The 22033-nt window shown below is 37.8% G+C and overlaps 1 protein-coding gene across 1 annotated transcript; it reads left to right on the top strand.

The window, feature by feature from the left end:
- Window positions 1–2237: 2237 nt before the first annotated feature.
- plpp2a (phospholipid phosphatase 2a) lies at window positions 2238–20244 on the top strand. Its single transcript, XM_053336100.1, has 6 exons — window positions 2238–2516; window positions 15766–15917; window positions 16006–16268; window positions 16590–16647; window positions 17637–17813; window positions 19026–20244. The coding sequence occupies exons 1-6, from the start codon at window positions 2456–2458 to the stop codon at window positions 19173–19175; spliced, it is 861 nt and encodes a 286-aa protein (XP_053192075.1). The 5' UTR covers window positions 2238–2455; the 3' UTR covers window positions 19176–20244.
- The last annotated feature ends 1789 nt before the right edge of the window (window positions 20245–22033 follow it).

Here is a 22033-nt window from a genome sequence, read left to right as displayed (position 1 = left end):
TTTCATGCCAGTGTTACAATTGGTTTCATTTCGACAGTGCAGAAAGTCCAAGGTTGGTTGAACAACCAACTCGTTACACATACTGTATTATATGATCAATTCATGACATGTCTGTCTTTATTTGATCCTAAATGAATGTATAATGTGCGTGAGGTAAATAACATAACATTTTGCCTGCACAAATTATCTGTAAATACTGTTCATACCGTTTTGTCCTCCTTTGTACAGTCAGTTCCTCCTGGTGGGAACTGTTTCTCTTTTATGATGCAGTTTGTGTTCATTTTTTCCCTCGGGAAATTATGTATTTTTTCTGTTATGCACTTGCAGTTTGAACAGAGACTTTCTTGTGTTGCTTTTGAAAAATCATATACCTCATTTATAGCTGACAAATGATGTCAACTGGAAATTAACAGTGAATGTTAAGCCACCGTTGCAGAAGTGTTTGTAGCTGTATTTACCTCGGAGCTGAAGTTCTTATTAGATAACTTTTATTTGTATGTTTATGTGTTAAAATATGCAGTCAATGCATGAGCCACCATTTTAACATTAAACATTAATGCTGTGAACATTTTTAAATCCAGGTTAAAAATACTTCTCCTGTGCTTATGATTGAGGTTTTTTAAAGCACTTTACATTTTAATCTTTCGTTTGCACTATATGTCCTTTTAATGATTTTAAAGCTAATCAAATCATTATTTTATGCTACAACCTTATATATATATAAAATACAAAGTGCAGAAAATAGGAACAATAGATCATTACATATATTTTATTTTTTTATATTTTTATTACTATTAGTGGAGTGGGGGGGTTTGATTGTATGTTTTAATGTTTGGGTTTTATTTTTATTTCTCAAATTGCATGTTTTTATGATATGTTATGTTCATGTTATTTTTTAAATGCTTGTTTTATGTAAAGCACATTGAGTTGCCATTGTGTATGAAATGGGCTATATAAATAAAGCTTGCCTTGCCTTGCCTAATATAATAAGTGTTTTCACCTGAGATGATTACTCTGATCTTTTAGACTGATCAGTTTATTCAATGTGTCTGTAAATCTTTGACTTCTATCTAACAGGTATTTTTCACAGTCAGCATTTTACACAAAAAAACAGAGGTGTTACCAATAACATTCAAAGTTTGTTCAATTCTATCTTAAAACAACAGTCAATTGAACAATGAAAGGGGTTTTATCATCCCTCCTGTTTATACTGTCTATTGAGAAAAGTCCTAATAAGAATGTGAAGTTCATATGAGGCTTCAGCAGTCTGAGTTAATTATATCAAGTGGGTGTCTGCCACATTTACAGTCTTTTTAGCATCCCTCTTTGTTTCCTCAAACAGTGTTTGAGTGTTTCCCTATTTGTGCGGTGGTAGTATAGTAGTAGTATAGTAACAAAAAGAAGAACTAAATATTTGGATGGCTGAAGCTTCATATTAGCTTCAGGTAAACTTAAATAGTAAATATAAGATGACATTTTAGGACAAAAAAAAATGAAATCAAACATTTCTGGTAAAGGCATGGCACAACCCATCTTTATAACAAATATCTGTGCTATTAACTAACATTTCCAGGTTATTTTGATTCCCACTCAGAACAAAATGTATTTAAAGGCTACTCACACTGTTGATTTTAGATTCTGAAGAACAAAAAACCCAACTGATGCAAAATGTGCATGTTTAGCTATGGACATTTCCATTTCCATCAAGAAAAGAAGAAAATAACATATAGTTAAAGTCCCACTTCACCAAAAATGTGTTTTCCATCTTGTTCCTACAGTTGGATGTTTGAGCTTTTCCTAGTTAAAAAAATAGTTTCTATGATGTAGAAATAAAAACAAATGACCTCTAGTCTATATCTATATATATATAAAAGACAGTCATATCAATAAGTTATCATTTTGGAAGAAATTTAATCCAAAATCAAGAGGGTTTGCATCATTTTTTTAAATTTAGTGTAGTATCCACACATTTTGAGTCCTACTCTTAAAACTCGGACAATACGTGATGTTTTTACCCAAAAAGCAAACCACGTAGTATTGCCGGAAATGTTTAATTTCACTGCTCGGATTTGATGACATAAATCTGGATAGCGATGCTTAAATTGAGAGTTTTTTTCCCATCACTCCTGAGATCACAGGGCAGATTTCGGAAAGCCAAGCCCGCTTTTGGAAAGACGCGCCCCCAACACTGTGCGTAAAAGGGGCAGGACGAGACGCAGCGCAACGCGTTCCCTGCAGCTCACCTGAAACAGCAGAGCACAGAGAGACAGACAGACACACACACAGGTATACACGGGAGTGGAGCCGGAAGAACAAGCAGGTTGATCTAGGACTCGTCCTGATAGTGTTTTCTCTATTGTAACTCCAAACGTGTCTTAGATCACAACTCCGTCCGACGCTAGACTTTTATTTAAACGCAATTTATTTATGAAAGTGAGACAGCAACGGAGGAAACATGCCAGAGCAAGGAAAGAAGCTGATTCTGATCGTGGTGGATGTTCTTTGTGTCTTTGTTGGTAAGTAACTCCGATCCTTTTTTCTCCTCCTCTTGACAACATGGCTGAAAACATGATCAGTGTCAGGCAGTACAGCTCATTTGCTGTGCGTTAACTCCTGAAGTGAAGTGGCTGAATAAGAAATGGGAAAGTTGTTTATTGAAGTAGGCGAGGTGACGCATGGGATTGCCCAACACATGCAATACAAATTATTTAGATATATCATGTGTTGCTTCATGGTTCTTTCTGCAGGACTGGAAGAAGTGAAGAGCTCCTGTTGGACTCAATACTCTTGAACTTGCTCCGTGTTCAATGTCCAAAAACATGCATATATAACTTGGCAGTAATTCAACACTTAGAAGTGAAATTTAACATTGCAAGTCATCATAAGTCTCTATCTTGTTCAAACAGGCCAGAGTATTTCCCAACACTTAGTAAGAATGCTGCTGGGACTTTTTGTTGTTGATCTCTGGCTGTCACTGCAGTGATTTCCTCACCGGAGTCACTTGGGTTAAGATAGGACACACAGGCTATCTTATCTCACTTCAGCTTGACAGAGTGCTGATTTGCTGTTCAGGGAAGATGCTCACAATTTGAAAAGGTTGCATGTTCACAGTTCATAGATTTGCGTGCAAGACTATGTGCAGTTTAATTGTGTGATGTGTGTACCCATACCCCCCCCCCCCCCCCCCCCCCCTTCTCTCTCTCTTTTTCCCTCATGATGAATAATTTCCTGACACGTTCATATTTTTTGGAATATTTCTCTTCCTGTACCCTGTGGCCTTTTTCTTTGTTTAAAGTCAGGGTTAGGAGGAAGACCAAAGATCATTGTTAATGAATCTTTCTGTTTGTGAGTTTAAATCCTGTCTTGGAAACTTCAGACCCTGAGTGAGTGAGTGAGTGAGTGAGTGAGTGAGTATTGTACAGTGAACAAAACGGCTTGTTGCTACTTGCCCTGGACTCCGGGGACAAGGCAAAGCCATTAGTTGTACAGATTTGACATCGTCCAGCTGTTTGTGTAGCATCTGCTCATATTTCTGACACCATGACACAGACAGAAGCTGTAGTTAGTTGAGGTGCTGAAAGAAGGGGGAAGGTGTAAAGTGTTTTTTTAAACCAAGCCTTATGGTTATACTGAGGTTCATTTTTTTTAGGGTGAAAATGAGGTTAAAACTAGAACTTGTATGCATTGAATACCTGTGAGGTTAACATGACGTACTGAAGGTTATTGTGTGTGTTTGTGTTTGTGTCCAGTTATGGACTCGTGTTGACTGACAGATAGGAATGATAATAACTGGTCTGCTGTTCAGCCCCCTCTTCACTCTAGATATATTCTTGAGTGTGTACACCTGATGAAGTGCACACTGTTAACGCCCTGTTGTATGTGACAAAAATCCATTGTGGTTTAAAGATTTGTTTTTGATTATGTTTTTTTCAAAAGAAAAATAATCTGTCAAGTTGTTTCCTGGTATGCTGGAAGAGTTAGTCGTCTTTTTTTCCCTCTGTTAAAGTTTTGTGTTGTGAAATCAAAGATGTGATGTTGTTTAAGTAATGATTAATATTAAGTCAACCACAAATGTCTCTGTATCAGTGGTGAGGATGTGACTAACGCTGTGTGGGTTTATGACAAGCTTTTTAAAAAGTGAAACTATTGATGGTCTGATTCATTTTTATAATTTAGAGGTGGGTGATGATGATACATTTTGACAGTATCATGAAACTAAACATGATATCTGCCTATTTCTGATGAAGAAACATTAACTATGACTATAACCTGTTTTGCTGTGACCTTTTTAATACAAAGTAATATCTCTTTGTGACCCCATTTCATATGCTGCATGCCTGAAAGTTGTGAATGCTACAGTCAAAGTTTGATTTTCATTTCAGTATTTTTTACAATATTTCAGGAGGTCAAATTATTTCACAAGACAGATGAAAAGATTGTATGCTCAGTTTTACTACTACTCAGTACAAGTAGACAAGTATTGATATCAAAATAACTTTATTAGAGCTTGATTATCATCTTGTATTTTAATGTAGGAGCACTGTACAGCCAAACTTCACAAAGCTAAATACCAGAGTTGTGACTGCATGGTTTAAAAATAGACAACTCATCAGAGGTGTTAGAGAAATGTAGTGAATTAGTTTAGATTTTTGTGTGTGTATATTTGTTTCAACTTAACTTTTCATTTATTTATTCATCTTAGTTCCATCCATTGATCTGTATAACCAGTTTTATGAAGAAAAGTAAGTAAAATGTCTTTAGAATGAAAGAAAGAAGCAAAGATTTTAGAACAGTCGTAAAAAATAAACACAATGTCTCCATCAGAAAGAAAATTTGTTTTCTTGTTTTTTACCCAGACAATAGTCTCATGATCTGCTAGGTTTACCTCATGATTGCTAGTTTAGGTAAAACTTTCATAACACATGTTGACAAGACCAAACAAGTAGAATGATTCACTGTCCCTCGTATTGAGATAAAACCCTCAAATACGCTGAGAAAATTCACTCAACTGTAACACAGCTTTAAATCTGCAATCCAACAAGCCAGACTTTTAATCTTGAGCTGTGTATTACAAACCCACAACTCTGGATCCTACATAATGGGAGTGATCGTGTCTTTCAGTGGACCCCTCCTCACCTGGTAAATGTCTACATCTTTCAAGCAATTCGGCCACATTTTTAACGCAGGCTTTCTGTCATGAATTTCAAGCCAAGTCTCTCAAAAATTGGTGCTTGAGTGCCCCTTTTTTTAACATATATCTTTATTACCAAAATCCGAAATGATACTGAAATGATATCAGTATTATATTGATGTATAACCCTGCTTTAGTTTATCATTGTATCTTCATTATTCCACTGTGTGGAGGGTAAACTATCATCAGGTTTGACCCCCCCTCCCTCATTTTGAAAAGTGTGTGTGTGTGTGTGTGTGTGTGTGTGTGTGTGTGTGTGTGTGTGTGTGTGTGTGTGTGTGTTGGAATGTGCTGAATGTCCAGATTGTAACTGATCTCTGAATCTGCTCAGTGTTTTATTTCTCCCTCTTCCCCTCTGCAGTCAAACGTCCATCCTGCCATTATTTGTTACCACTGCAGTTAGCAGATTAGTAGATATTACAGTCAAACACACACACACACACACACACACACACACACACTGACACAGACACATATCTCCTCAGTACAGCAGTGTTACACCTTGATACTTTGTGCTGAGTTCAAATCTCAGTCAGAAAAGTTACACATATAAACAGCAAAATCAGGAATGTAAAAAATTAACTTTTATGGGAACTGTTTTATGTGACTGTTTTATTATTTATATCTCTTTTTGTTTCACTTTCCTCCTCAGTCTCCATCTCTGTCTTTTATTTATTATATATTTATTTATGTGACTCTGCTCTTGACATGTTTGTCCTGTTCGGCCTCCACCCTCTTGTTAAGAAATCTTTACTGTCTCCAGTTGTTTGCCATGTAAAACGGAGCAAATCTGTCTGGAGAACAAGCTGTCTGCACTCGTTGCTGTCGGCTTTAACGCTGTCTTAATGCTGTTTGTTCCAGTGTTAAATGGTGTTTGTACTTTTATGAGACGATGAAGAGCTGTAGTCTTTCTGGACACCTGTCAACAAGAGCGAGTCCAGCTGCTGCAAAGGTTCCTGGGATCATAGTTCCAACGTCACTGTTTAATGACTTTTTATGACTCTGGTCACTCCTTTTTTGTGGTTGCGGTGACTTTGGTTTGTGTATAGTCAAACATGAAGCAGAAGATTCAGATTAATTTGATTTATTGTGTCGGAAGTCACTTCATCATCTGGTTTATAACCACAAATCATCATTTTGTCCTAAGTTGGGTGTCAAGAGCCAAACTTATGCTGGTTAGCAACCCCTAAAACCTAAAAGCAAATACCAATCATTATAAAAATTCAGTTCAGTAACTGCTTAGTGGACCTGAATGACTCACTTCTACACACCTATATAGAGGATAGGCTACAGTATCGCAGCAGTATTTAATCAATAAGGAAATCTGTAATGCAAAACTTGGACCCACTTTTAACCTTCAGGCCTTTTAACATTATGAAGTAATTTTCGCATTAATAACTTAAGGTTTTGTCACCTAATTTAAATGTTTACCTCCCTTTTTAAAAAATAAAAAATAAAATAAAAATGTTATGACCAGAGAAGGACATTACAAAGAAACCATTGTTTAATTTGATGTACTTTTATGTAAAAACAGATAAAGGTGAGAGAGTTTTAAAAATGGGGCAGAAAATTGTTTATGAAAGGAAAGGATGAGAGTTGCTTCAATTTCCAGTTGTATTATTAGTCTGAATTTTTATATAAACCTACTGCTGGGCATGAGCTGAACACTAAAAAAACAATTTTCCCAGATGGAAAGCTAAAAAGTGTTGCATTTGTAAAATTTAGTTGCCAGTGGTGTGCACAGACTTTTTGAAGGTCAGGGGCAAAACAATGCCCCCAAAACAATGCGTGTCACAAGTTCTCAGAGCCCAAAGTGACGTCTTGAAATGCACAATATCTTAAAATATTCAGTTTACTACAATAGAAGACTAAAAATTACATTAATTATTTTAGGTGATTAATCAGCAAACCATAAGTTTATGATTTTACTGAAATGTTGGAAGGGTTTTGCAGCACAGTTGTGGTGCTGCAGAGGCGACACAGAGAGTGACTGGAAACAGCTGTTATTTATCTCTGCAGCAGAATGTTATTTATTCACTGTTTTAACAATTGGTGACATGTTTGAGATGCTCCTTCATCTGTTTTATTGTAACACACAAACACACACACATGTGAAACACACAGCATCTGCTTCTGCCAAATATGTGTCAGAGTAAAGTGGGAACTATTGACTTTTGCGCTCTGTCATTCCTGTGTGAAAATGAAACTGAGATGTTGAAGAAAAAGTGTGTTTGGTTTAATATACACTCTTTGGTGGTTTCAAGAGGCTTCTCAGTTCTATGTAATTTAATGTGAGAAAGGAGAATTATTTCTGCTTTCTTTGACTTGGGGCTGGGTATCGATACCAGTACCAATCCAAGTACCCTTGATACCAATGCCAACTGAGTACCTCATTCGATACCCATCATGTGAATAGAAGCATTAAATTCATAAAATTCCACCACTCCTCCACATCTAAATGATTTGATTTGTACAAAAATGCATTTTTGTAAATCGTTTCAACTTCAGAATTTTTCCAGTCTGTCTTAAACAGCTTTCAGGTGTAATCTTACCTCCTGTTCATATTTACTATTAAAAATTCCCCTTCAGATGCATCTAAAATGTAAGTGATGAAATCCACAGTGTGTCCAAACATTTAAATGTTTACAGAAGTTTTTGTGAGGCTTCAGCAGCCTGAGTTAGTCATATCAAGTGGATATCTGTCACATTTACAGTCTTTTTGGCATTAAATTCCCTCTTTGTGTTTCCTCAGTGTTTCTGCTCAGCTGAGGTGGAAGTATAGTAACAAAAGGAAGGACTGTGGCACTAAAAAGACTGTAATGTTGACAGATATCTACTTGATTTGACTCATTTGAAGGGGTTGAAGCTGTGCATTTTGCACAGAAGGAGGCTTGTGCACTTTGTTTCCCATCACTAACAATATCAGACGATCATGATGGAATCTTCTAATGGTCAATATGAACAGGAAGGATGATTTAAAGCAAGATAAAAACTATTTCAGCTGTGTTAAGACAGACTAATTCAGTGTCAGGTTCTTTTTATATGCAACTTTATTTCCTCTCAAACTGAAAAATCAGAGCGAGCGTCTGCATGAAGTGAAAGAAGCTGGTCAGTTTGTGACCAGAAGCCGATGTTTCCCATTCCTCCAAAAAAGGAACGGGAAGTGAAATAAAGTCTCATTGAAAGTTTTACTACAACAAAGAACCAGATCCAGTACTTGAGAAGAATGATTCACCAGGTGACTTCAGCTTCCGAATAATTAGATTTACTCTGAAGGTGGAATCAGGTCATTACTCGTCTGAAAAGTGACCAAACTAATTATTATCTATCCTTCTTTCTTGCTTTCTTCTTTCTATCCTTTTTCTTTATTTCTTTCCTTCTTTTTCTTTCTTTTCTTTCTATCCTTTTCTTTCTTTCTTCCTTCCTCTCCTTTCTTTCTATCCTTTTTTCTTTTTTTCTTTTGTTGTTCTTTCTATTGTTTTTCTTTCTTTCTATCCTTCTTTCGCTCTTTCCATCTTTCCAGTATTTCTTTCTTTCTTTCTTTCTTTCTTTTATCTTTCTACCTTTCTCTCTGTGTGTGCTTTTGTGGGTTCATAATGATCTTCAACACTAACATAGCTTCAATAGAAATACATTTGACAAATCCAATGTTAAATAAAAACAACCTTTTTTACAGTCACTGAAACAACATTGCTGACTAAAAATCCAATAAATTAATCAAAAACATTGTGTAGAAGGCTTCATAATGTGACAGTGCAGTCACAGCATACAATCCAGCATAAAGAGTCGGTAGCATTGATGCTCAGCCTTTTCATACAAGTGCTTTTCTACTTAAATGCAGCGGATATACCAAGAAAAACTTTTTTTTTTTTTTTTATCACCCACTGTCATTTTGGACTTTCCCAGGAAAAATCCCCCTGCCTAACAGGAAGCACTTTCTTTCCACCAGCAGTTTGCCTGGACCCAATAGATGATAAACCCTCTCCCAAAAAAACATTTTAAAAATGATGGTAAAAAAAACCTTCTAAACAATCCTAAATAAAAGCCAGAGTATATGTGAGATGATTCCTGAGAAAGGCAGAGCAAAGAACTTGACAAAATACACAAAATAAGGATCTTTTTAAAACAACTTAAATATTGGTTTACTTAGCACGGAGTTCCTGCTGAAACACCCTGGTGTGACGTGAAAGGCCGGTTGCGGATCCCTGTGAGCTAATAAACCGCGAGGTTGCCCAGCACAGCACTCAGACCTCAAACAAATGTTCGCATACAACACCTTTACCTGTTTCTGGTTCTGTTCACTGTAAAGGTCTCAGTTATTCAGTTGTCAAGATGAGTGGCCGAGGCCCACTGTGGGCACACACTCATCTTGAGAACTGAATAACTGAATAACAGGAACACTTCCCACTTCCCGCTGGGTCAGAGGTCAAGGGGAAGTTGTACTTGTGTCTGATCCCAAATTCCATCATGTTTATTTTCTCAAAGTGGAATCAGGGGTGCGTTCTTGCCAGAAGAGATTGTGAAAGCGTAAAACAATACTTTCCCTTCTTCCTTTTTTTTGTCTTTATCTCTCCTGTGGACGTTTTGTTACTAAAGACAAAAAGTCAGCAGAAACTTTTGTGTGTGTTTGTAGATGAGATATTGGAACTAATTTCTTCATTGTTTGCAGATGTAAAAGTTCAGTAGTGTAAATCAAACAAAAACTCAACAGCTTCATGTGAACTGTCAGAGTTGGATGCAATGAACGTCACTTATTTTATTTACTGCACACAAACATCCTGCAACAGGTATTAGGAGTAAAATGTGTACAGCAGATTTTAGTTTTACTTTCCCCAAAATTTCCCACTAATTTTGGGGAATTCCAGATTAGGTAAAGAAGCAAAGGAAGGATCTGAGGACTGCAGGGAGGAAGACGAGAACAAAAGGACATTAACTATTGTGCAGGCTGAAAATATTCTCTAAAAGATTAAATCGAAACTACTCTGAACTTCAACCTTTTAGAAAAATCTCATGTTTGGGAATAGGTAACAGTTCAGCATTTTTGGAAATTGTGTACCTTTTTATTCATTTTCTTTTAAGGGTTGGATAGAAAGGGTTAGGGTTATCATTCTGGAGCTGTGACAGGAGGCTATTAGCTATTATCACATCTTCTATGTTTCCTCCATACAGAGAAAGTAGAGACCACATGAAAAACAGGTTAGCTATCTGGCTAGCACGCCACTGGTTGCCTGGCAACCACACAATGAAATTGTCCCATTTCACAGCGCCTTCATTCTCGTACAACCACAGATTGTCAGTTTTGATTTGAGTTTTTATTTTAACACATTTGTTTCCAGTCTCTGTTGCTAAGCTAAGCTAAGCAAAGCTAAGCTAATCACCTCCTGGCTCCAGCTCATTAAGGTGAGGTAATCGACTTGGGGGTTTGAGACACTTTAATAAAAGAAGGGAGAAATAAAGAAGGGCTATTCTCTAGATCATAAAGTAGCTATAATAGTGAAAAAGGAAAACTTGTTTCACGAGAATCAGTTAAATTGCATTGGCCTGCTAGTTCTGCCACATAAATGATCTGAACAAAGAGTTTGAATAAGCTCTGTAAGTTTTGAGGTAAATTCAGGGAGAGTTACAGACTCCTCTCCTTCTCCACTTAGCTCAACCAGAGCTCTGGTAGTGGAGACCACCCTACCAGCCCGAGCCCATAAAAACATACCAGACCTTCTGGAATAATAGAGCAAATAAAAACAGCCAGGGAACAGGGTCCCCTTTTCCACCGAGCTGGAGTTGGTGCTGGTTCGGAGCCAGAGCCTGACTAAGCACCGGTTCTTTGCTTTTCCACCGCCAAAGCTCCAGACCAGAGCCTCAGAACGGGTACCAGAGCAAGCACCAACTCGTTGCTGGTCTAAAGCAAGAACCGATTACGTCAGCGGACTGGGAGCGGGTCTAACGTTTATTAGCAGACTAGCGGGGTTAACATTCATTAGCTGACTCGTGCCATTTACAGGTTGTTTTTTTTTCTCTTCTTCTTCTTCTTCGTTTACGGCAGGCTAGATGTCTTGCGCCATTTTGCTGCGTCTCACTGGTGAATCATGGAAGTCCTTCAAAGGCGTGCGCTGGCTACGTTATACAGTGACGTAATGGCGTGGCTCCTTGCCGGTGGAAAAGCAACAGGTTCATAAGAGGTACTTGGATTACCACCAACTGAGCACTGGCTCTAGCACTAGCTCCGAACCAGCATTGGCTCCAGCTCGGTGGAAAAGGGGAAGCTCTCCATGTGCTCGCCTCCCAGAGACTGCTGGAGCATGTCTGATACGAAGGGGAATTGACTTCCTCACTGATTCTGTTGTTAAATAAGCTTAGCAGTGGTTATTGTGCGTGTGTATGCATGTGTGTTTGGAGGGCCGTTGCCCAACTCTGTCCACTTACATTTCCACCCTGGCAGTGTGTAGCCACCAGAGACTTCTGTCAAACAAGCAGTCCCTTATCTAAATGTTATCCTTGCACCCTACAGATTAAACAATGGTTGGTCCTCAGTTCAAAGAAGAGCTGAGAGCACGTTCGGCCTGCTGAAATAATGAGCTCTGAGATGTGAAGATTAAAAAAGGGAGGCTTCCTTTTCGCGAGAATAAATTCTTTAACGAGGAAACCATCATTAAAGATCATTAGTGGCACTTGTGCAGAACAAGGGGACAGATATCACACTAAGTGTTGCAGCTTGTCTTCCTTAGTGTTACAAGAGGCAAAGTACTACATGCTTCTTATGTAGTGACATAAACTAGTGGGTGTGGCATACTGATAGGTATTTAAAGAGACAGCCAATGGAAATAAACAAAACACAACTGTAAAATATAACAAAATCCAGCCCAACAACACCATTTAACTATGACCTCAAAGTGACTGTTATTCTCAATCATTAATATTTTCAGATGTACATCCTTGTACAGTTCATGCTTCATAGATCAACTGTTGCTAACGTCTGTTCTGTCTGTTGACTTTTTCCTTCAGTTGGCTCCAGCATTGTCTAGTTCGCATTATTATGAGTTGGCTTTCCGATCTTGTAGATTAAAGGTAGGGGTGTGGGACGATATTTCTCGTCGAAGTGAATGTTGTCTCGCGAAACTATAATTAAGCGGTGCACCAAAAAAAAAAAAAGACAATCCGTTTTTTACCTTGTTACAGTGGGTGTCTTCGTTCTAATTGTTGAACTGACAGCCTCTACCTGCTTGGAAGAGGAGCAGGAGGAGCGGTAGGTTGACCTCAGGTCTATACACTGAAAGCATGAGGTAGGAGGAGCAGGGAATCTAGCGCGCTATGGAAGCCTCATGATGCAAAAAGTACATAAACACAATTTATAAGTGTGTTGTTCTACTTGTGTATTTATGTGATACAGGATTTCTTTTATTTGTGTGTTTTTTTTGATAGCAATACGTACGTAATTTGTGACAATTAGATTATTTATTTAATTTATATTTATATATTAAAATTGTTTCTACTCTTTATAATTTACATTTTGGTATTTGTAATTGTATCTAACTTTTGTATAGTTGTTATTTCCATAAATACCAAAATGATCCATCTATAAGATATCAATCTGTATGGGGAAACCTTTTACAGTGCTGCATACTGCATATGATGATTATATATTTAGAAAGTAGAACTGGAGTGATTCATTACAAGATGATTAGTTAAAACATTTCAAAATGCACCTGAATTATTTCCATTTTGTGAATTTCAAATAAAAGAACAGTCATGTATTTCCTCATTGAAGTTTTCTTAAAAATACAGTTAAAATCTTGTCTCGATCTCGTGAACCCAATATCTTGTCTCAGCTTGTCTCGTGAGCTGAGTGTATCGTCACACCCCTAATTAAAGGTACCCTAGAAGGTAATAAATTTGCTAGCTAGCACTCTTATTCTTCCTCGCCTTTCCTAACTTGTTGCAATGATTATCTGCACATTATCGCCACCAACCAGTTGGAATAACAGCACATCATGCTGTACTCACACACATGCTTGAGATACCAAGAAAATGGGGGGCCCGCCCATCAAAGTATCACTCCATAGTACTAGTAGTGGTCATAAACTCCACAGGGTATCTTTTTATGAATATTTTTCGACGTTAGTCATATTGTTTTGTTTCAGGTCCTTGACTAGGCGTAATCACTTCTCTAGGCCCATAAAAGGATGCTGACCTTTTAACACTGCCTGACGGTTAGATTGGTTGAAATGTTAGATGTTTCACTTCTCCAGATTGTATACAAAGGTATACAATCAACCTTTTAGACTCCTTTTAAGGGGAACATAACATGCTTTTTCACAGATAATACATAATGTCGGATGTCTAAATTAAACATAGTCAAAGTTCTAAAACTGTAACTTTTGAGTTAAGAGTGATAACAAGAAGCAACATTAAATCATAACCATTTGTTTACTTGACCTCTGGAGTTGGAGAAGTAGCAAGAAGTGGGCTGTAAAGAAACAGGAGCTAAAACGGCCTGTTTCAGAAAGAAACTGAACTGAGGGTCATCAGAATTGGCCAGTATAAGATAGATAATCAGTTTGTTTTTTTTATTGTTAATCAAGCAAAGATATTCCAATAGAGTCCTACATATACAGTAGGATATAAATATAGACCTGGAATGGTGCATGTTACATCCTCTTTAAGGATATTTTTCACTTTTTTTCTCTGGTCTATGACTAGGCCTAATTACTTCTGGTCCTGTATAGTGTGGAGTATTCTGCCCTTTAACACTGGGTTGAAATATGTTACATGTTTTGCTTTGCAGTTCTTGAACTTTTTGAATCTGCTGGACCCACAGTACACCTTTACAAACTCATGTTGTGTCAGCAGACATTGTATAAACTCACAGAGCTTCATTTTAAATCCATTTGGAGATTCAACAGTTACCAAAGACACTAAAAGACTGAGGTTTGGAGTGATGTGTGGGTTTCAGTGTTTCACAAAATATAAGATATCTTCAGTGAAGTGTTAAAACATCAGTTTTCCACCAAAAAACCTTATGAAACTTAATGAGAAGTGTAAAAAGTTTTTAAGGTTAAATTTTTATTTCATAATCTATTCTATAATCTCCTTTATCCTTACATACCTCCATATTATTTACACTCTCTCATTAGACAGTCTACATTCAACAGCTCAGTTTATTCACAGTTTGTTATGCCAACAGTGTGCTGTATTGTATGTAGCATGAAGCACAAGGGAACCGTAGCTGCAAATGTTCACACCTGTCACGCTGCCACAGTGTGTATGACCTCAGATTTAATTGACCAGTAGATGTCCACATATATGTGCATAACATCAAGTTGGTATTACATCCCTAAAGTTACATGTTTGGAACATTTTTCCCCCTTTTTTTTGTACTCAAGCGTTCATGTGGGTTCATTTAGTCCTGAGTTAGTGTGAGACACTCTGCAGGAAGGAAACAATCTGTTAGTGGAGAGTCACTCTTATGGCATTACCAAATAAATATACAGCTCTGGTTTAAGAAAACAAACTTCATCCATTGCTCACTCTCATTAGTTTCAGCAGTCCAGCGTGGAGTTCTTGAAAACAGGAAAACTATTTATGGGTTGCAGTGTATAAAGTTCCTGACATCATGTAGCCCTGTAGATGGGACTATTGTCCTGCTCAGATTTAAGAGACAGTTTTATGTCTTTCTGCTGCTTCTGTGTCACTCGAACTCTTTTGTTTGCACTCTTAGAGAAACTGTCAGTCCAAATTTCTTGGCTTGTCAAACACACAAAGATGAATGCATGTATTTTTAAACTTCTGTCTGACCAGTTTTTATCCGTCAGGGGTGAGTGCGTGTTTGCATTCAGTGTTGCACATGTCTCTTTAGGTATGTGAGTGTGTGTCCAGTCTTCAGATCCCAGGCCCTCAACTGTGTAAACGGTGCCCCGATGTCAAAAGGTCACGGTTGTTCTGTCCAGTGTGTATCCATGGTGACAAGTGGTTGCTCCGTTGAGAGTTAATGCGGCCTGCAGAGGTGACGCTGTTGCCACTGAACTCCTACTGATGACAAATTCATTTACTCGAGTTGGACGTTCTGCACACAGCCAAAAGATTAGTCTGGCAGTGTGTTCTTAGCTGTTTCCTGAGCTGTGCTTCATTGTGTTGCGGTTCACTTGTCAACACAAAGCTGAAAGGTCTAAGCTGCTCTCAGGATGGACCTCGAGCTCTCACAATACAGTTTGTATACTGCAGAGACTACAGTATGGCTATTTTAATGCCTGCATTCACTTATAGCAGTTATAGTAGCTCCACTAAGGTCTTCTACTTTAAATAGGCCCAAATAAATGTTTTTTATATGTGAACAAATCAAAGAGAAAATTACTTTGTAGTAATGTCACCATATATATCTTATAGTCTCCTCAAATTTCTATAGTGCTGTTGTCGATACATATCATATCTTGTCTACATTAGTTTCTTTTTGTTTACGCTTGTGTACTTTAAAAAAATGTTATCCCATATTTATCTGAAGGATGTTGTTTGTGATTTTATGTCTTCTAGTTGCACATTGTCCTATTATTATCTTTAAATAACAGCATTCTCTTCCCCTCCAGCGGCTCTGCCTTCAGCTATCCTGACACTGATGTTCACCCCGTACCAGCGAGGAATCTACTGCGATGACAAGAGCATCAGCTATCCCTACAGGAGAGACACCATTTCTCATGGAGCCATGGCTGCCGTCACCATCACCTGCTCCATAGTCATTGTGAGTCTAATGCACAGTGTAGTTACAGAGTAATAGAAAAAAATAAATATGAGAAATTTTTAAATGTTCTCTTCCGTTCACTCCACAGATCACCACAGGAGAGGCCTACCTTGTGTACACCAAACGTCTGCACTCCAACTCCCAGTTCAACCAGTACCTGTCAGCTCTCTATAAAGTGGTGGGCACCTTCCTGTTTGGAGCAGCCGTCAGCCAGTCACTGACCGACCTAGCCAAGTTCACAATAGGTCGTCCCCGTCCTAACTTCTTATCCGTGTGTAACCCGGATGTCTGTAACGGATACATGCTGCAGATCAACTGTACTGGCCTGCTGCGCAATGTGACTGAATCCAGGTGCGGTTATTCAGCACTCTATCTCTTTCCCTCACTGTCTTTAATACAAATGATACACATGAACATGCAATAATAACAACTGGAATGCTTATCTAACTCTGAATTTTATATGCAACTGGACTTAATTTAACTTATAGTGTAGTATTGTCTTGTTTTATCATAAATATGTGAGCCAGAAAAAGGTATAATATGGATCAAACTAACATTAAAATATGATTATCTGATTCCTTACTCTTTCTCACATCATTGTGTCTTAAATTGTTTAACAAAGCAAGTGAATAAAACTGAGTCATTTTGCTCTGCTGCTGTTTTGCTCCTCAGGTTGTCCTTCTACTCCGGCCACTCGTCTTTTGGGATGTACTGCATGCTTTTCCTGTCGGTGAGTGTGTTGCCGTAGCGTGAGAGTCTCTGAGTCTGTGAAATGTCTGTTTACCGATAACACACACAAGTGACTCAAAACAGGAGGAGGTGGTCGACAAAGACGCACAGCTGAAGTTTAACAAACATCATTGTTGTTAGATTACACACGTCACAATGGGCGGAAAGATGACAGCTGCAACGCTTTATCATTTGTCAGTGTTAAGAAGTGAGACACTGAAAGTCTCCTTGGGAGGATAAAGCATTTGTCACTTTAACCACTCCATGCAGCACTGACGTAAAGGAATGTATCACTCAGAATTCAGTAATACAGTTTGCAGTGATACAAAACTGCACATTCTCATTGCCATTAATATAACTGCCCAAAACCAATAAAAGTGGTCATAAGAATAAAGCACTTGGAGATATTTGTCAGACTATAATAAATATATGTGTATGTTTTAATTGAGGAGAATAACAATTATTGAAAGAGTTTTGGAAGAATACAGTTACAAGATTTCTGGCTTTAATCTCTTTGCTTTAATCTCTTACTCTCATAATGTGGTAATTTATCTTATGTCATCTTTTGTATGTATTTCTAACTTTTCAGTAAAAAGTTATTTTGGTTTATTTTAGGGTATTAAGTTATTCAGTTATTGGCTAAGGAAAGGGTCAGGGTTATAGTGTCCGTACTTTTTTTGTACACATTCAAACTAGAATAGAAATGTATTTTTATACAAATAAATATGATTAAATATAAAAGCAGAGGCTCAGTAAAAACATCAATTATGTTTGAAATATAGACTAAAAACTGCATAAAAGTGTTTCTTGGCTGACTCCTCCCCTGATTTCTCCATACTATATGCAATTTACAAATAAAAAAGTAAAGTTTCAGTAACCAGTTAAATTAAAACAAATGGTTTTTTAAAATGTGTATGTGTGTGTATGTGTGTGTATGTGTGTGTGTGTGTGTGTGTGTGTGTGTGTGTGTGTGTGTGTGTGTGTGTACAGCTTTATGTCCAGGCCCGAATGCAGGGGAAGTGGACGCGTCTGGTTCGACCCACCATCCAGTTCTTCCTGGTGGCGTTTTCTCTGTATGTGGGATACACACGTGTGTCTGACTACAAACACCACTGGAGCGACGTACTGGTTGGACTGCTGCAGGGAGCTCTCATCGCTGTGCTCACTGTGAGTGTAACGCCAGTGTTGTATAGTCAGGTTGCCTACAGGAGCATCTGTTTTAAAGCTACTGCTGTACAGTATGTGCAGGATCTTTGTGGGAGTCATCCCACACTCCTCCGTTTTCTCAGAGAAGCTGAAGTCCAATCTCACACTGATCCTTCTCCTTTTCAAGTGACACACTCTAGCAAAGATAAGAACTTATGGAGCATTTAGGCAATCTTTGTTAACTTGTAACATAGATAATAGTTTAAAGTAAAGATTAATCAGCAAAGAGTTGTCCTTGTACAGCCGACAAAGTAGCTAATAAGCATGGGAACATCCAAGTACATGAGTCACCACTATGTGGGAATGATTTAATGGCTACACTGTTGAGTGAGTGTACCGAGTTGTTCTGGATGAATACTTTTTTTTTTTTTTTTTTTTACTTGAGCTGTGTTTCAGGAAGGGAACATTTTGTGTGGCTGATTTTATTTGTAGAACTTTGTACAGATGACAAAGATCTTTGTGTACAATGTCATGTAATTCAATTCAAAAGTCCCAAATGGACAGTTTGTAAAGGCACATGCAGCACAGTCAACAAGTAACACAATGCAGGAAAATGGAGAAGCAAAAAAATAAGCAGCGCACATAGTGACACTAGTGTAAAAACACACAATAAATGACCGACCAAAGATATGATGGACAAGTTGCAAACAGTGTTGAAGTTTATGGTAAATATATCCATTAATGTCCATCATTTGCTTTGTTATTCACTTGTGTATATCCAGGCTACAAACAAGAACAAAGTACAGTTTATGCCTGATTTCATTATGATGATGTTATGATGTTTACTGACTCTATGGTTTGAGAAAGAATGCCTGAACACTGAAAAATGACCTGATGTGCATTGCATTGTGGGATACAGACGGCTGTTTTTTTCCCCTCAGGATTTTAGGATGCAAATTCTTACAGGCTTTAAAGTGGAATGGCCTTATCAGACTGTCCCCGATGATAAGTTTATTTTAGGATGTATTGAACTGCAATTACCTCACTTAAAATATACATTTTTTTTAGCTAAGTGTGTCTGTGAATTCATTCTACGGTGTGGTTTAAGGCACTTTTTGTGATTTTTAGTAGTTGAACTGATACATCAAATTGAATTGGTTTAGCACAATAGTTATTATTTTCACTTTGAATATCCCTAATTTGACATTCGCTCTTCTTCTTCTGTTCTTCCAGGTCAGATACGTCTCAGACTTCTTCAAACAGCGCCCTCCGCTCTGCACGCAACCAAACACGGCAGAGAGCGAACACCTGGAGCGCAAACCCAGCCCACAGCCCCCCGACTCGCAGCACGGAAACCACTACAACTACTCTGGACCTGTATGAGCACATTACAGCACACTACATTAAAACAACAGCTCTGTTACCAAAGGATGTGTGACTTGTACAGAAAAAAAAACAAACCAAAACACAATGCAGTAACCACTACCAGGACACCCAGATCCAGCCTAGACCTGCTCCTCTTGGACTAATTTACAGCTATGAAAACTCCCGTTGGAACAGAAGCTCTGCCTACTGTGTGGTTTTTCAATTTGGGTGTGTGTAAAATATGCAAAACATGTCTGATGTGTAGTGTGTCGTTATGTCTGACAGTGTGCAATGATATGAATTTTGTTATCTTTTTTTTTTTTTTAATCTCTGTTGTGTTGTGTTGAATTGTTGCTGTGACTTAACCGAGAAGTGAGCAAAGACTGCTAAAGAAGATCTGAAAATTCAAAAAGCCAACCAGCCAAAGATTTGTTTGTCCTTGAATGACAAAAACCTTGGAGATTGAATATTTTGTTGCCTTTTTTTTAGTCAGTTAAGATTGTTGCTCTTTTTATTTTTATCTACACTGGAACTATATATTATATCTGCCTGTCCCCTGACACTGTTTCTATATTTTACAGTTTTTAAGAGATGTGCATGCATAGTTATGGACTGCTCTAACTATATACATTATTATGTATAGTGCTAACATTTTTATTGTTTGTAACTACTGTAGCTCAATAAATTGTGTATCTTTTATAGAATGTATTACCACTACTTTGCTGTGACGTTACAGTGAAACTTTTTGAGCTGGCAGTGTTGTTTCTGGACATTTTCTTCCTCTTTTTTTAAATACACATTTTACATTTCAAATCAAAGACAGGATGACCAAGAAAATGGAGAAGTTTCCGGCGCATGTTCACCTTATCAACACTTCAGTTTACGTGCTTGTGAAACCACCATTTCACTCCGTGGATGGATGAAGTCGGACAAGAACTAAATATACCTTCATGGACCTCTTCCTTCCCTCCTTCCCTCATTATAACGTGTGTAATATCGTGTGTAACCTATTGTGTCACTGCACATAATGTAATCATCCCTTTCAGCCTGTCTGTTTTTGTGCAGTTTTCTCCATAAATATTAGCCAGCCAAAGTCTGTTGTCTATGTGAGTGCTTATGTCTACAAAAACTTTTTTTTTTTTTTTTTTTTGTAGTTGTCATTGAACTCTCTCTGCTATGTTCTTGTTGAAAACAGCACACTGACTCAGGGTTCGTGTCTGGACCTGCCGCTGACAGTTGTGGGATTCCTCACAGCCAGAGGAATGGGACTGTTGAGCCACGTCAGAAGTTCTTTGGTTTATTGGATCAAAGTTGTTACGCTGGATAGATCAGGGTGCTGTGAACACACACGTACATATGTTTTATGTCATATGAATGACAAGAAATATTTTTGGTAGTTTTTGCTGTGAGATTTCAGCCTCCGATCTGATAGAATAGAGGGCGGTTGAATTTTATTTGTGGTGCTCACATCCATGAAAAAATGATCTTTTTCCTAGATAAAGCTTCCTGTTATTGGACATGCTAGCACCAGTCCAATAAAAACTGCCAAGTCTGCCAAGTCAATATTCTCACTGGTTAACTAATTGTGGGCATCAGAGAGACAAATACATTTTTAAATGTTAAGTCCTGCTTAGTTCATATCTTTACAGTTTTAAGGATCCTTAAAAATATCCAATTTAAAATTTGGACGCCTTTCATTGGATCTATTTGGCAAATTATTCAGTACCAATGGCACTAATAATGGAAAGAGATGCTGAATTTATCAAATGTAGTCAGCGTAGTTCAGTGCTATGAGAACCACAGACCGCACCATTCACTTCTCTATTTAAGTGAGAAAATACAATTTAGGTTTTTGTAATTTGAGTGAAACAAACAAAACCTTCAACCTTAAATGTTAGATGCCCTCCTTTTTAAAAAAAGAGGTTCACAATATTATCTTAATACAACAGTCAGATGCCCATATGAACACTGAAACAGGTTTTGCTTGCTGTAACCATCCTGACCTTTAGAAGATCCCCTTTAAATGTGTTCACAATGTAAGTGATGGGGGACAAAATCCACAAGCCTTGTTTTGAGCATTTAAAAGTTGATCTGAAGGACAGTACGAGGCTTCAGCTGTCTGAGTTAGTCACATGAAATGAATATCTTCCACAGTTCGTCTTTTAGAATAAAATCCCCCCTTTGTGTCCTGACGGAGAGTGTCTTCCTGTTCAGCTGCAGTGGAAGGATTTGAACAAAGAGGGAGTTTGGCACTAAAATGTCAGTAACTTTGGAAGATATCAATTTGATTTGACTTATCTTCAATTAAACTTTTAATACATTTTTGCACAGAAGGAAGGCTGAATGTCATCCCCCATCACTTCCACTATAACTGCACTAGGAAGGGATCCTGTAATGGTCAGTATGAACATCAGGAGTGATTATTGCAAGAAAAACATGTCAATATTCGTTTTTGGGCACCTGGCTGTTGTTTTAGGACTGACTTGAAAAATGTTGAACCTATCCTTTAAATCTGGCAAGGTCATGGTTAGGCTCTGAGTCATACCCTGGGAGAAGTAACTAATCTGAAGGGAATTCTGTAATGATTTGAAATATATACGTGACTCTGCAACACATTCCTTAAAAACCTTGTAAATGAGTTCATCAAGCTGCAGAGGAAATGAATCAGACTGATCATTTTATCAGGCTCCTGAACACTACATTTCATGACTTAAAGCTTATGAGCTAGGTGCTGTAGTGATTCTGATGCCCTTTCACGTTGCTATTATTTCTGCTGATTCAGTCTTTTTTATAGTTACCAGTCAAAGACAAACGACCACTCTTCAATCACATCTTTTATTTGTAAGGCACCAGAGAAGCTTCCTTACTGCTAAAAG

The sequence above is a fragment of the Scomber japonicus genome, chromosome 16 (assembly GCF_027409825.1).
Source record: "Scomber japonicus isolate fScoJap1 chromosome 16, fScoJap1.pri, whole genome shotgun sequence".
NCBI lineage: Eukaryota > Metazoa > Chordata > Actinopteri > Scombriformes > Scombridae > Scomber > Scomber japonicus.
Note: the sequence above shows the minus strand (reverse complement) of the source record. Positions and strands in the feature narration are given on the sequence as shown.